At 38.6% G+C, this 13,496-nt stretch overlaps 1 protein-coding gene across 3 annotated transcripts in view; it reads right to left on the bottom strand.

The window, feature by feature from the left end:
• Positions 1-13,496, bottom strand: part of ATP2B1 (ATPase plasma membrane Ca2+ transporting 1) — a 131,772-nt gene that overhangs the window by 64,541 nt on the left and 53,735 nt on the right. For all 3 annotated transcript variants that reach the window (XM_060306435.1, XM_030856411.2, XM_060306436.2), the window contains exon 2: positions 9,550-9,974. In XM_060306435.1, the coding sequence (XP_060162418.1) occupies positions 9,550-9,757 (208 nt within the window). In that variant the 5' untranslated portion in view covers positions 9,758-9,974. The remainder of the gene's footprint in view (positions 1-9,549; positions 9,975-13,496) is intronic.

Below are 13,496 nucleotides of genomic sequence, written 5' to 3'. Positions count from 1 at the left end.
TAGGCTCCAATTCACCTACTGAAATCTTGTGCAAGTCACTCTTTGCGGTTGGGCGGGCATTAATATTTATTGGTATAACTCAGATAGTTTGGGAGGACCAAAGGAGAAGGTACAAAGTTTATAAACCATAAACTACAGGGCAACAGTTAGTTGAGGTAAGTAGGAAGAAAGACAAGTTACAAACTAAACACTATAGGTTTTAACTCCATTTCAGGGACAGCTGATTTCTATTCATGTAAAATAATAAACTCACATAATCGAAATATAATGAAATTCAGAGTTCTGCAGCAGTCTGTCCCCCCTCCCCCGACTCCTGATACTGAATATCTGCTCCTTCCAGGTACTGTTCTACTTGCTAAAAAGCCAGTGTGAACAAAACAAGTCTTACATTCAGCAAGCTTATATTATACTGGAGGAAGACAAATAAAGAGACAATTAAAATAGTATGAAGAGAGGACTGGCATTTATTCTAAGTGCATTGGAAACCACTAGAAGGCTTTATAGCAGGGTAATGATAAATAATTTCATTTAAATTGTTTGAAGGAGAAATTGAAGAGTTGGAGAGTGGAGGAAAAGACCAGCTGGGAGGCCGCTGAAGTACAAAGTAAGAGATGGTGGTAGTTTGCATCTGGGTTCAGAAATGGAGGCAGAGGACTTCCCTGGTGGCACAGTGGTTAAGAATCCGCCTGCCAATGCAGGGGACATGGGTTTGAGCCCTGGTCCAGGAAGATCCCAATGTGCCGAAGAGCAACTAAGCCCGTGCGCCACAGCTGCTGAGCCTGTGCTCTAGAGCCTGCGTGCCACAACTACTGAAGCCCATGAGCCTAGAGCCCGTGCTCCACAACAGGAGAAGTCACCACAATGAGAAGCTCGTGCACCGCAACGAAGAGTAGCCCCCGGGGCTTCCCTGGTGGCGCAGTGGTTGAGAGTCCGCCTGCCGATGCAGGGGACACGGGTTCGTGCCCCGGTCCGGGAAGATCCCACATGCCGCGGAGCGGCTAGGCCCATGAGCCATGGCTGCTAAGCCCGCGCGTCCGGAGCCTGTGCTCCGCAACGGGAGAGGCCACAACAGTGAGAGGCCCGTGTACCGCAAAAAAAGAAAAAAAAAAAGAGAGTAGCCCCCACTCGCCGCAAATAGAGAAAGCCTGCGCACAGCAATAAAGACCCAAAGCAGCCAAATAAATAAGTACATTAATTAATTAAAAAAAAAAAGAAAGAAATGGAGGCCGAGTCACTGAATCTGCCAGGTATCTTGTAAGGAGATCAGACAGAACTTGCTGAAGGACTAGATGTGGATAAAAGAAAAAAAGAAGGATAAAGAATGATACCTAGATTCTTTCTTGTCCATGCACTCACGTGGATAGATGATAGAGACATTTACCAAGATAGGGCAGGCTTTGGGAACTGCAGACTTGGGTGGAAAAAGGGAGGCAGGAGTTAATGGTTTTGCTTTATCGATTTAAACATGAGATGCCCATTAAAAAGCGGAAATGTCTAGTAGACAGCCGGTTATCCACATTCAGAAGTCACAGAGAGATCCGAGACAGAGAGTCCTCAATATACAGATGATTCTGGAGCCACGGGCCTAATGAGAGCTTCTAGAAAGCTAAAGTAAGTTGACAAGAAGAAAGCAGGGCTGAGGCGAGAGCCTTGGAGCACTCCAACATTTGATTTGAAGATCAGCTAGGGTTCTTAAAACACCAAAGGAAACTGAGAAGAAAAGGGGATACACACACGCACTTACAAATAGATTCATGCAGTACTACAGAAAGGGAGTTTTAAAAAAGATGATGTGGCTGATTATATCAAATGGTGTTTCAAAAGTGGAGTAAAATGAAGACAGAGAATGGATAACTGGCTTTCACTAGATGGCCAGTTGATAAGGAATGGCCTTGATAAGGAATCTTCCAGTGGAGGTATGGAAGAAAGTCTGATTAAAAAGAATCAGATAGATAATGGGAATTAGTTAAGTGGAAACAGTGAGTACAGAAACTTCTTCTAGGGGTGTGATGCAATGGAAAGAAACAAAGCAGTGAAAGTAAAATAAAGCAGTAAAGGTGAATTAAAACGGGTGAATAAAACCCGTTTTGCTTTTTAAAGATGAGTGACAGATATTAAGGCAAGTTATTTAGCAATGGAAATGACCAACTAGAGAAGACCACACTGGTGATACAGGAGAGACAGGCTGGTTAATCTAGAGCAAAGCCTTTGAAGAAGCCAGAGTAAATGGAATCCAGGGTGTGGGTGTTAGCCTATTATAGGTGTAGGAAGAGGCTCGACTGTGAGGGGGGAGAAAGCAAAGTTTGTGGGGAAGAGAAAGGTAAGCAGTTGGAACTGGTAATGAGACTACATGGTGCTAGTTTTAAAAAGAGAGGAGATATGATATCAAATCATTTAGAATAACTTATGAATAAATATACTGAGAGTCTTCTGCCTAGTCCTATTGGCTCCGCTGATTGTAGTGTAGCAGCAATAAGGCCAAGGGCATTGATCTCATTATGGCCCAGTTAGCTTGACAAAGAGAAAAAAGAAAACCAGTTCAGAATATATGCTTTTGGGGTCTGGATCTACCATTCTATGAATAGATAATGGCTCAAGAATACTGTCTTTATATGTGAAAGGGATAGATTATGGAATAAAATGCAAATTCTATCAATAGCTTGATGTTTTACCAAAAAAAAATGTAGCATTCCAACTGCTGGGGCTAATAAAAACATGTCTCAATTTTAGAAAATGAAGAGGGAGAGTAATGGAATATAGAAAGCAGGTGGATTTAACTGAAAATCATGGCTATTACACAGCACATCCTAATCTTATCAAATCCTGCACTTGAAATTATGTCAGTATTTGTGTGTGTGTGTGTGTGCGTGTGTGTGTGTGCAGTAGTGGTAGTGGTGGCAGCTGCCAGCCTGCATTCTTTAAGTGAGGGCCTCAGGAAAACACACAGATCAAGAAAATACGTGAAAATTTGTGTTCATTCATCTTGAAAAAAAGACTAATACCCTCATCATATTTTCAATTTCAAAAGAAAAGGAGACTGCCCTCAAATTTAAATGAATCACTGTCTAAATTCAAACTTAGGCTTAGTTCCTGAATGCCAACCATGGGCCAGATACTGTGATGGGCATAAACATACAAAGGGAAATGAGTCAGACAGGATGCCTTTCTCTGGCACTTGCCTTCAAGGAACTCACAGTTTGGTGGGGCAGACTTGACAAGTAATCAGTTAATCACAAGCCCGTGTGTTACACATTACGGCGGTGGTGAGGCTGTTAATGGAAGCCAGCAAAGGGAACTGGAATCCAAATTTACGGGGTTGGGGTGGACAAGGGAGTTCTAAGATACCAAACTTGAGACCTCAGGAACGATTAAGAGAGATAGTCACAGGAAGGGTGAGGTAGAGTGTTTTAGGTGAAAAGATCAGCATGTAACAGGACCAGAAACAAGAGTGAGCTTGGCACAATAGTGTTTAAGAAAACTGAAATTTTTGCTATGCCTCAAATACTGAGGAGGAGAGTTGGAAAAGAGATGAGATGAGATGAGGTAAACAGGAGCCAGACCCCAAAGAAATTTGTTAACCTAAGTGAGAAGTCTGAACTTCCTTCTAAGGGCAGTGAAAAACCACTGCCAACTTTCAGCAGGAAAGTGACAGGCAGCGTGAAGGGAGACAGGAAAAGACACCAGTTAGTATGTTGTTACCTGAATTATGCAAGAGAAAGGCAGCAGCCTCAAGCAGGGTGGTGGGGAGGTAGAGAAGCAGACACCCTTGAGTTAAGAGACAGGAGTTAGAATTTCCACATCTTGTCGACCCAGTCAGTGAGAACAGGTGAAAGACCCTATCAAAGTCAAGTCTATCTAGCAAGGTGGATGACAGTTTCACTGCAAAGTGGGAAAGAAGAAATATGCTTTCAGAAGGGAAAGTTTGGAGAGGCTGAGAAAATGAAGATGTCTAAAAGCAACTGAGCTTTCAAAAGGCCCAAAGCCTGGGAGAAAAGCCTGGACTGGAGCCACAGATGTCGGAGTCAGATGTGAAGTCTTAGAAGTGGAGAGCATCACCCAGGGAGAATGCAGAGTGCACCGTGAACAGAAACACAAGGCCTGCCAACACTGAAAGGAAAGCACAGGAGGCGGATGAAACGGGCCAGATAGGAAGAAAGCAAACCTTGAGAGTATAGTGTTATGAAAGCAGAAGAGAATGCTTTGGGAAGGAAATATGTCTATTGTACTCAGAAAACTGAACTTGAAAAAACTAACAAAGCGATGTTACTTCAGGCTCTATCAAGTACAACTTTAAAAAATAATATATGTGCTACAAGGTTTGAGAAGAAGTAGTGTTACAATTATCTTCAAAAAATTCATAAGCAATGAAAACTGGTAATCTGAGCAGGATTTAAATTAAATGTATAATTCTCTATTTTAAAAAAAATTTTATTGGGGTATATAATTCTCTATTATAGCAGGAATAAATTTCTAGGACAAGGTCACACAGGATCATCAACAGAAAACCCTCATTCATAACTGTATACAAGTATTAAAACATACGTGGCTGGCACACCATGGCCATGCAAATCCTTGTCGAATGCCTAAAACCAACCTGTATGACCAAACACATACATCAGGGAATCACAGTGTTCTTGTAGTAGCCTGTAAGTCAGTAATGATTTATCCTGGGCAAAAGGCTGATTTCTTTCCAGAGTTAAAATATATTTCCATGTGTGAATGTCAATTTTATTGTATTACATCATGAAGACATGGTCAAAGCACACCATTACCAACAACCTTACTACTAGCAAATGCAAATATAAACTGCCATCTGAAACATTATGGAAACATTAGTCGGCCTGGGACAATTGCTGCTGACTCTACCCTGCTTCCTACCACATACTACTTTTGCTCCTCTCTACCACTGTTTCCTTATTTCCTTTGTTTTTTTGTTCTCGTCTACCTAATTTTAGCAACTACCACTTAAAAAGCTTCGTGTCTCATTTGCTTTCCTGCCCTTTACAAATCCATAAAGTCATGCCTCTTACAGAGTACCATTCAGTACCTATCTTTAATTTTTATGAATTCATTTTTATCCTTTGCTTGATACAGTACTATGAATAATAAATGATACCAAGGGCTGAGATTTGCATTCTGTAAATCTTATTAGAGAGTCTATTCTACCATCCAATATAAAATATAATATAGATAACATAGGAACACATTAAAATGGGAAAGATACCAAAAGCTAGGGTAACAATAAAAAGATCAAGAAATATGGTTTAGAACAGGAATAAGAAGGTTAATGTAGGGAAACAATAATGATACAGAAGAACAAAACTGTAATGGCAGTTTCATCCAGTTAGGATATTAGAAGATTATTTTGCCATGAAAGTACATTCTTGGATACTGAGGACTATAAGATAGGTGCTTGCTAACACGTAAAACCAAAAATATGAAGCAATAAATCTCATTCCAGTTAACCTTGACATTTACAGTTCTAATTCTTTTAAGAGTAAAGATAATTAATCAGAACCACTAGGAAGTTTTTAATATGAAAATTACATCTGGCTCAAAACACTTCCTATTGATCAGTACACGAACAGTATGCTTAAAATCAAGTTAAAGCACTGCTCTGCTAGAAAACAAGCAATAAATTAGCAGCCAAATGAGGAAGCACACAAACACAACTTCCTGAGGAGGGCATATTTTAAAGACCAACTAACGAACAGAATCTTAAATCCCCATTTTTTTTTTCCATCATGTAATTCCTGCCATCAAAAAAACTATTGTTGGGCTTCCCTGGTGGCGCAGTGGTTGAGAGTCCGCCTGCCAATGCAGGGGACACGGGTTCGTGCCCCGGTCCGGGAGGATCCCACATGCCGCGGAGCGGCTGGGCTCGTGAGCCATGGCCGCTGAGCCTGCGCGTCTGGAGCCTGTGCTCCGCAACGGGAGAGGCCACAAGAGTGAGAGGCCCGCGTACCGCAAAGAAAAAAAAAAAAAAAATACTATTGTGACGAGAGAATACAGGTACTTCTTTCTCAATCTCTCTTTTGTAAGCTGAATGAGATGAACTTTTATAACACGAAGTACACTACAGTAGTTAAAAGCATGTCCTCTGTCTAGGTTTGAATCCCTCCTCTGGACTTATGAGCTGTGAGACTTCAGCTAAGTTGCTTAACCTTTTTGTGCTGTGGGTTCTTTGGCTATAAAACAGGATAAGGTTGTTGTGAGGATAAAGTAAGTTGATATAAATTTATAAGTACTAACTACCAACTTGGCACAAAAACCGTTATCTAAGCGTTACTTATTATTGTTGTTCTTAAGAAACATCTTTTAATTGTTCCTCCAGACTTTAGAGCAATCTAATATCTACATCCCAAATATTTCTGATTTTCCTTCTCTACTCATTTTTCTCTTAGGCATATATCACTAACACACTACACATCTCATTTGTCTTGTGAACTTGTCTTCCCCATGTAAAAATAAGGCAGGCAGTTATGTTTTATTCAGGATGTATGCCCAGAGCCTAGGTAAGTGCCAACAAGATAGGAGATACCCAATAAACACAATATCTCAGCAATTCTAAAACACACACATTGTTACATTTTATTAACAAACATCTCTGAAATTGGGACGTATTTTAATTATACACTTACGATTATCTTACAGTTAAAACTGCCAACACATTCTTTTTTTAGGGGGTATATAAAACATATGACTATCATTAACATAGATCTGACGAAAGACTGTGTGTCAATGAATGAATGAATGAAAGAACCAAAGGGACAGATAAACTTCAGTTTTACTTAACCAAAATTCCTGTACTTTAAAGAACCATTGTTATCTCACTTTCCCTGACTATAAACAGATTATACTTAAAAAAAGGCTACTTATTGTCTAGATCATTTTACTTGGGCATAAAAACTCCGAGCTGATTATTCCCAGGGATGAGTCATTTGTTACCATTTGCCTAGTTGATCAGTGACAAAATATTCATTAGCTTCTGAGTGAATCACTTCTAAATTAAACTAGAACTATTCCTTTGGAAATAACATTTCTGTGAAAGCTGCTGTTGTTTTTATTTATTCTTATGATGACTGTAAACACAAATATAATGCTTACAATGGCTTTTTCACATTCTTTAAAAGAATATTTCAAAATGACAAACTATATATATATAAACAGTGAAGACAAAAGTTTGTACAAATTTTGACAAAAATTAAATTCACAATACTAGGAAGAAGATGAGCAAGAATTTTCTAAGAATAAAAGACAGGGAAAATGGCATACACTTGTTTAATAGCACAAAGCAGCAACAATACACGCAAAATTTTGAGTGTTAAGTGAATATTTCTAGAGATTATCCACAACTTCCACCATGTCTTAAAAGAGGTACATAACCAACCCCTCCCTAAATTTTAAAAACTACTCTACTAGGTACAAAGTTTCCGTTAATTTAATAAACTTCACTAATTAAACCAAAATCAATATAAGGAGAACTGCCCAAAATAACAACACAAAAGAAACTGCAGTGCAAACTAAAGAGAAATAATGTCCATTAAAAATGAACAAATAATGTCCATTAAAAATGAAATGGAAGGGTTTTTAGTTAATCAGAAGTTTTGTCTTCTCATAACTAACAGCAGGGAAACACAAAGACATGGTTGAGGGAAGTGCAAATATGTCCAGATTTCAAAGTGAAGTTTAATATCGGGTTTTTTTAAAATTAATTAATTATTTATTTATTTTGCTGCATTGGGTCTTTGTTGCTGAGCACAGGCTTTCTCTAGCTGTGGTGAGCGGGGGCTACTCTTTGTTGCGGCGTGTGGACTTCTCATTGCGGTGGCTTCTCTTATTGTGGAGCACGGGCTGTAGGCACGCGGGCTCAGTAGTTGTGGCGCACGGGCTTGGTTGCTCCCTGGCATGTGGGATCTTCCCGGACCAGGGCTCAAACCCGTGTCCCCTGCATGGGCAGGCGGGTTCTTAACCACTGCACCGCCAGGGAAGCCCCAATATCGTTTTTATGAACAAATGATGTTGTTATAAATATTGAGGGTTTTTAATGTTAACATATCCTATCAATTTGGTGATCATGAAACATCCAAAATTAGGTTTTAGATTAAATGTAGTATGTACATATGGTTGAATTAATGAATCTACCAATTGAGAATAGCAACTTAATGTACAAATCTCTAAAGTTATATGAAGTTAGCTAACATTTTAAAGTAGATTTGCATACTGAACAAACTCCAAAGTCTGTCAAATTACATCTATTAAAAGTTCCACGGGTCTGTTCCTGATTCACTGAATTTAAGCAGCAGGGGTCCAGCTCTTAAAATGGTGCAGCATATTTAATGTATAACTGAGAAGTCCATGTTTCTAGTGGTTCTGACTTGAGGAAAAGATCCAGACAATCTGGAAGACTTTACAGAAAAAAGAATATACTCCAACTGATCTGAGGAAGCCCTTTTAGGATATATGTGAATACGGACATTAGCTTCCTCAAGACCATGCTACCTCAGAAAAATTAAAGTAACTACCTACCATTAAAACAATGAGCAATTCACATAGAATTACATAAAGGTTTTAAAGAATCTTTTAGTGTGATTTAAAATTCTTTAACAACTTTGGAAATAACTTTTTGCTATTACCTTAAAATTTATCACAAGTAGTGGCATGGCATAAGATGTTTCAGGAAAAATGTTAAGAAAAACACTGAAGCACAATTTTTCTAGAATTGGCTTTGGAATATATACTAATATCTTTTAAACTTTAGCATTAATAATTTCCCTTCCTTACTAAAATAAATTGTAATCACCAAACATTCATCCTCATGTATCCTTCCCCCTTCCTTTGCAATTTGGAAATCCCTTTTGGAAACTTCCTAACCTTACTTTTATATTCAACATGATCAATGTATAAAATAAAAGATTATCCCTTCAAACTATTTCAAAGACCATAACGCAATGAAGGTATAATGAACGTTTCTGTTTTTCAAAAAGAAATTTACTACAGATCAAGAATTATGAAACCAAAGATTTCTTTGAACACAGGGAAACTGAATATAATTCGAAGACTGAAAACTTTTTAATCAAAGGAAATGTCTGCTAAATTAAAAACTGCCATCTAATCTACTCCATTTGCTCTGGTACCTTCTGAACTAATTGTTAAAGTTTAGGTTAAGAAAAAAAACAAACTTGGTCAGCTACTGGCAGTGAAAGCTATTTTAAGCCGCTTGGCAAAATGAAGGATAGTGAGCAGGGTTTAGTTCCACTGAATCCCCTGGGAACTACCAAGTCTGATTCCAGCTCAAGTGGAAAGACAATCATGCTATCGTAAACAAGCAGCCATATGTGCGACAGTACAAAATACTTCCTCCCACCAACTTAAAACATATAAATTAATTTGCAACACTGTTTTTGATCTAAAGTTACTTTACACAATCTTTAATGCCATGAAAAATATGGCATAATCAAACAACAGCCAAGACGATCTAAGCATCCTTATTTATGAGCCAATTACAGAACTTGCCAAAGTACTAAAAATGAATGTAATGAAACTCACCTTCATTGGGAGATGTTTTTAACCTGGCGCAAATTCCATAGACATCTCCATAGCTTTCCTGTATTTTTCGTAATGCATCTGTAGACCTGAGCTCCATGAGAGCCCGCAGCTCTGCGAGTGTAATTCCAAAGTCTCCATCATGATTAGCTTCCTTCAAAGAGTTTTTTACGCCACCATATGCAACCGAGTTGTTTGCCATGTCGCCCATTACAAGTATAATTTAACAGGAGGAAAATGTTTCCCAAAAGACTCTAATTTTCACTTGATATATATCCAAGATGAAAATCTTTTAAATATGAAAATCTTTCTTAAACCAAACACTCATTGTATGACTTTGTAAAGGAGCATCAGCAGCATTTCCCAGAGAAGTATCTTGACCTTTGGCCCATGACTAGTTCTTCCTATCAGTCATGAGACGTACACATCTGTAAGAAGAAAACATTTAAAATTAGTAAAATCCATATGAGAATATTGTGCATATAAGCATACTTTCTAAGTGTCATCAGGTAGCTAATCAAAGTATATCATTTAATTGCAAAAATATTTTTTACTGTAGTTTCATGCCCTTAAAATATTTCGCATGATGAAAGGTCAAAGTATAACTTCTAAATAAAATTGTATATCAAGAGACATTAGCTTTCACCATTATTAAATGAAACTGTATTTCACATGACTGTTAGGGATTATTAATAGTTATCATTGAGCACTACATTAGTTGCTTTAAATTCATTCTCTCATTTAATCATCACAATTTAATCCCATGAAGTGTTATTGCTCCTTACTCTACGAAGAATAAGCCTCAGAGAAACTGAGGGCTTTCTACACAGCCCACAGATGCCTGATATGAATGAGTTGGGATGCCTCTAAGCCCATGTTCCTTCAAATACACTACCCTGTCTCTCCAAACCTTTCATATGGGAGAGTCCCGAAAGGGCAAAAAGCACAATGAACTTCTCATATGTTTTCCTGCAACTCTCCTTGGCCACTCTGTGATGCCAGAAACTTTTGGCTTCCTAAAACTATCTTTCACATGTTTCACATTTTTCAACTGATTTCTGTCACATGTCACCACCTCAGGTCTTCGTTGACTCTCTATCTAAAGAAATTCTCTACCCCTTAGTCACTCTTTACTGTTACTCTATTTTATTTTCTTTGCTGGCCCTCAGTATTATCTGAAATTATCTTGTTCATTTATTTATTTATTTGTTGTCTCCCTCCACCTACAATACTAGTTCTGCATACAGGGCATGGGTTGGTCCATTTCTATATCCTGAGAACCCAAAACTGTGCCAGACATTCAATAAGCATTTCAAGAATGAATGAATGCATTATTTTAATTTTCTTCACAATTCTTGGTTGAATCTGCAAACGCGGAACCCACAGATAGAGGGCCGACAGTAAGGGACGTGAGCATCTGCAGATTTTGGTATCCTGTAGGGGCTGGGGGTGGGGGGTGGGGGTTGTTCTAGAACCAATCTCCTGCCAATACCAAGGGACAAATGTACTTTCAAGTTCTCCTCTTACTCTAAACCATCTAAAAATGAGCTCTCAACTCTTCCTTCTCAATATATGTCCTTTAAAGTATGACCTCAAAGTTAACATGCCCAACAATGGATTCATCTTATTCCCTAATTAGAAAGTTCCCTTCCCAACTACCATTATCTTAATCATCTGGGCTTGAGATCTTAAATCATCTTTGATTCTGTCCACCCCAGCTTACAGTGAACTGAGTTCAATTAACTCTTCCTTTGAAAAGCCTCTTCTACAGATCCCCTTTTCTTCCAGATCTTTGAGTGCCCCTACACAAATTATAATCACTACCCCCTAGAGCTTCTCTCTCATTCTCTTATCTCCTACAACAATCCCTTCTACATTTTGCTGCTACAGTTAGTCTTTTAAACAGTTATCATGCCCCTGTATCTAAACCTATAGGATGAAAACACAGTCTTATTGTTCATATCTGTTTGGCATTCAAGCCTAAGCTCTATTTTACCTATTCAACCTCTCTCCCTCCCCAAAGTATCCCATATTTAATAAATGCTTAATGATGAGGAACTAGAAAAGATTACTTGCAAGTACAATTAATATCCAGCTATGAAACTGTTATGGGGATGTTTGCAAATCATGGTATGTGGTTAAATATCCATCAAAATTGCCTAGAGGACTTGTGAAAATACAGATCGCTGGGCCCCACTTCCAGGGTTTCAGTAGGATAAGGGTGGGCTCCAGAATTTGCTTTCCTAACAAATTCTCAGGTGATATTGATGTTATTAGTTCAGAGAGTACAATGTGAGAACCACTGGACAGGAGAACGGGCTAAAAACTGAATTTATCCCAGCTGGTTGAGGATGGCTAGTGGACGGAAAGTTTGCTTGCCTTGGCTTAAATTTACAAGGATGTGATAGTTATGAACTCTGTAAGACATCTTCTTTCACTGCCTGCTTCCTCCCACTTCACAAATCCTTCTGCTTGCCCAATTAATACTAATTTTACTCATCTCCTAGGCAAAGTGGGTTCCCACTCACACATCAATTATTATAATAACCAAACTTCAGAAACTGAAGAGGGTGGTTATTTGATACTCTCTGAGTTTTCATACCCCAAATTTCTTGGTATCTGTACATCACACCAACCCTAAAATAAATTATTATTATTTACTGAAGAGATAAAATAATTAAGATTCATTAGTCTATGTGTTGGAGGCATGTATGTCATCATTCCTCTGGTTTCCACAAAGAGGAATTTTCCTCAACAATTTCTGACCTCCTACCCCACCCATTACCACTGAGGTGAAATGAGCTGCTTGACAGATTTTCGGAGAACAACTAGACATACATAGCTTCCACCTCCTTGTGTTCTTCGTGAGCCCGATGTCTGCAGGACTCATCCATTCTGGTCTGAGTTATTAGGGGCAGACCCCCAGGTAAAAAAACCTATTGTTCAAAGTGCCGGGGGGTGGGGCGTGGATAAATAACTGTTTAGTTCTGGATTCAATATTAGAACTTCTTTGTTGTCACACAAAAACTTTCATTTCAGCTTTTGTCAGTAATAAAACTAATGTTTTTATTCCTATGTGCCAATATTTGTCTTTTCTCTTCACAGAATTCAAGCAGGAGAGAAGCGTGTTATTTATTGGGTGCCCTTAAATTTCTCAACAATAAGGATACATGACAGAGCTAGGATCTGAAATCTCTGTTTGCAACTCAAAAGCCATGCTTCTACTATACAGTCTCTACTTTAAGTCTTCATGTTTATTAGGTTGAAATGGAAATTTTTGTAGGTTAAAATACAAACAACACCAAATGTACCAATTTATATAATAAAAACAGAATTCAATAGACATTATAGTGGATATTTGCTGTCTGCCACATCAGCTCATCCTTCTCCCCCATTTCTCAGCAATGGCCTCACTTTTTGTTTGGGGATCTGCCCTTCCCCAACTCTCAATGTGGTTCATCCCCATATCCAGACATTCCCCTGACCATAAGGATGATGGGTTCAGTAATGTGCATGTGACTCAAGAAAGACCAATACATAGGTGACAACAAGGCATCTGCTGTGACTCTGGAACAGAGACTTGTTTCCTGTTACTGAACTTAAATCTGAGATGTGGAAAGCCTCTGAGAAAGGATCTAAAAGGGAGGGAGGGAGGACGTATGTCTGTCAGTGCTAGATCATTTGAGCCCCTTGGTCGATCAATGCCTAAAGTCTGTCCTGTCCATCATCTTTTCATTAATTTTTCAATAAATTCCTTTTGGGGATTTTCTATGACTTTGCAACCCATAAGGCTTTGATAAGTACATGATTACCAACCATGTTCAGTCTCCCCACTGTTTAAAGAAAGAGAGGTCCAGGGAAAACCACCAAATGCAAACGAGCCGCTTTCCAAAAGTGGACTGCTTGAATTACTGATTACCTACAAATGATAAATTGGGCTGTTGTCTATT

Source organism: Globicephala melas, chromosome 10 (genome assembly GCF_963455315.2).
Source record: "Globicephala melas chromosome 10, mGloMel1.2, whole genome shotgun sequence".
NCBI lineage: Eukaryota > Metazoa > Chordata > Mammalia > Artiodactyla > Delphinidae > Globicephala > Globicephala melas.
This window is presented reverse-complemented; position numbering and strand designations above follow the sequence as displayed.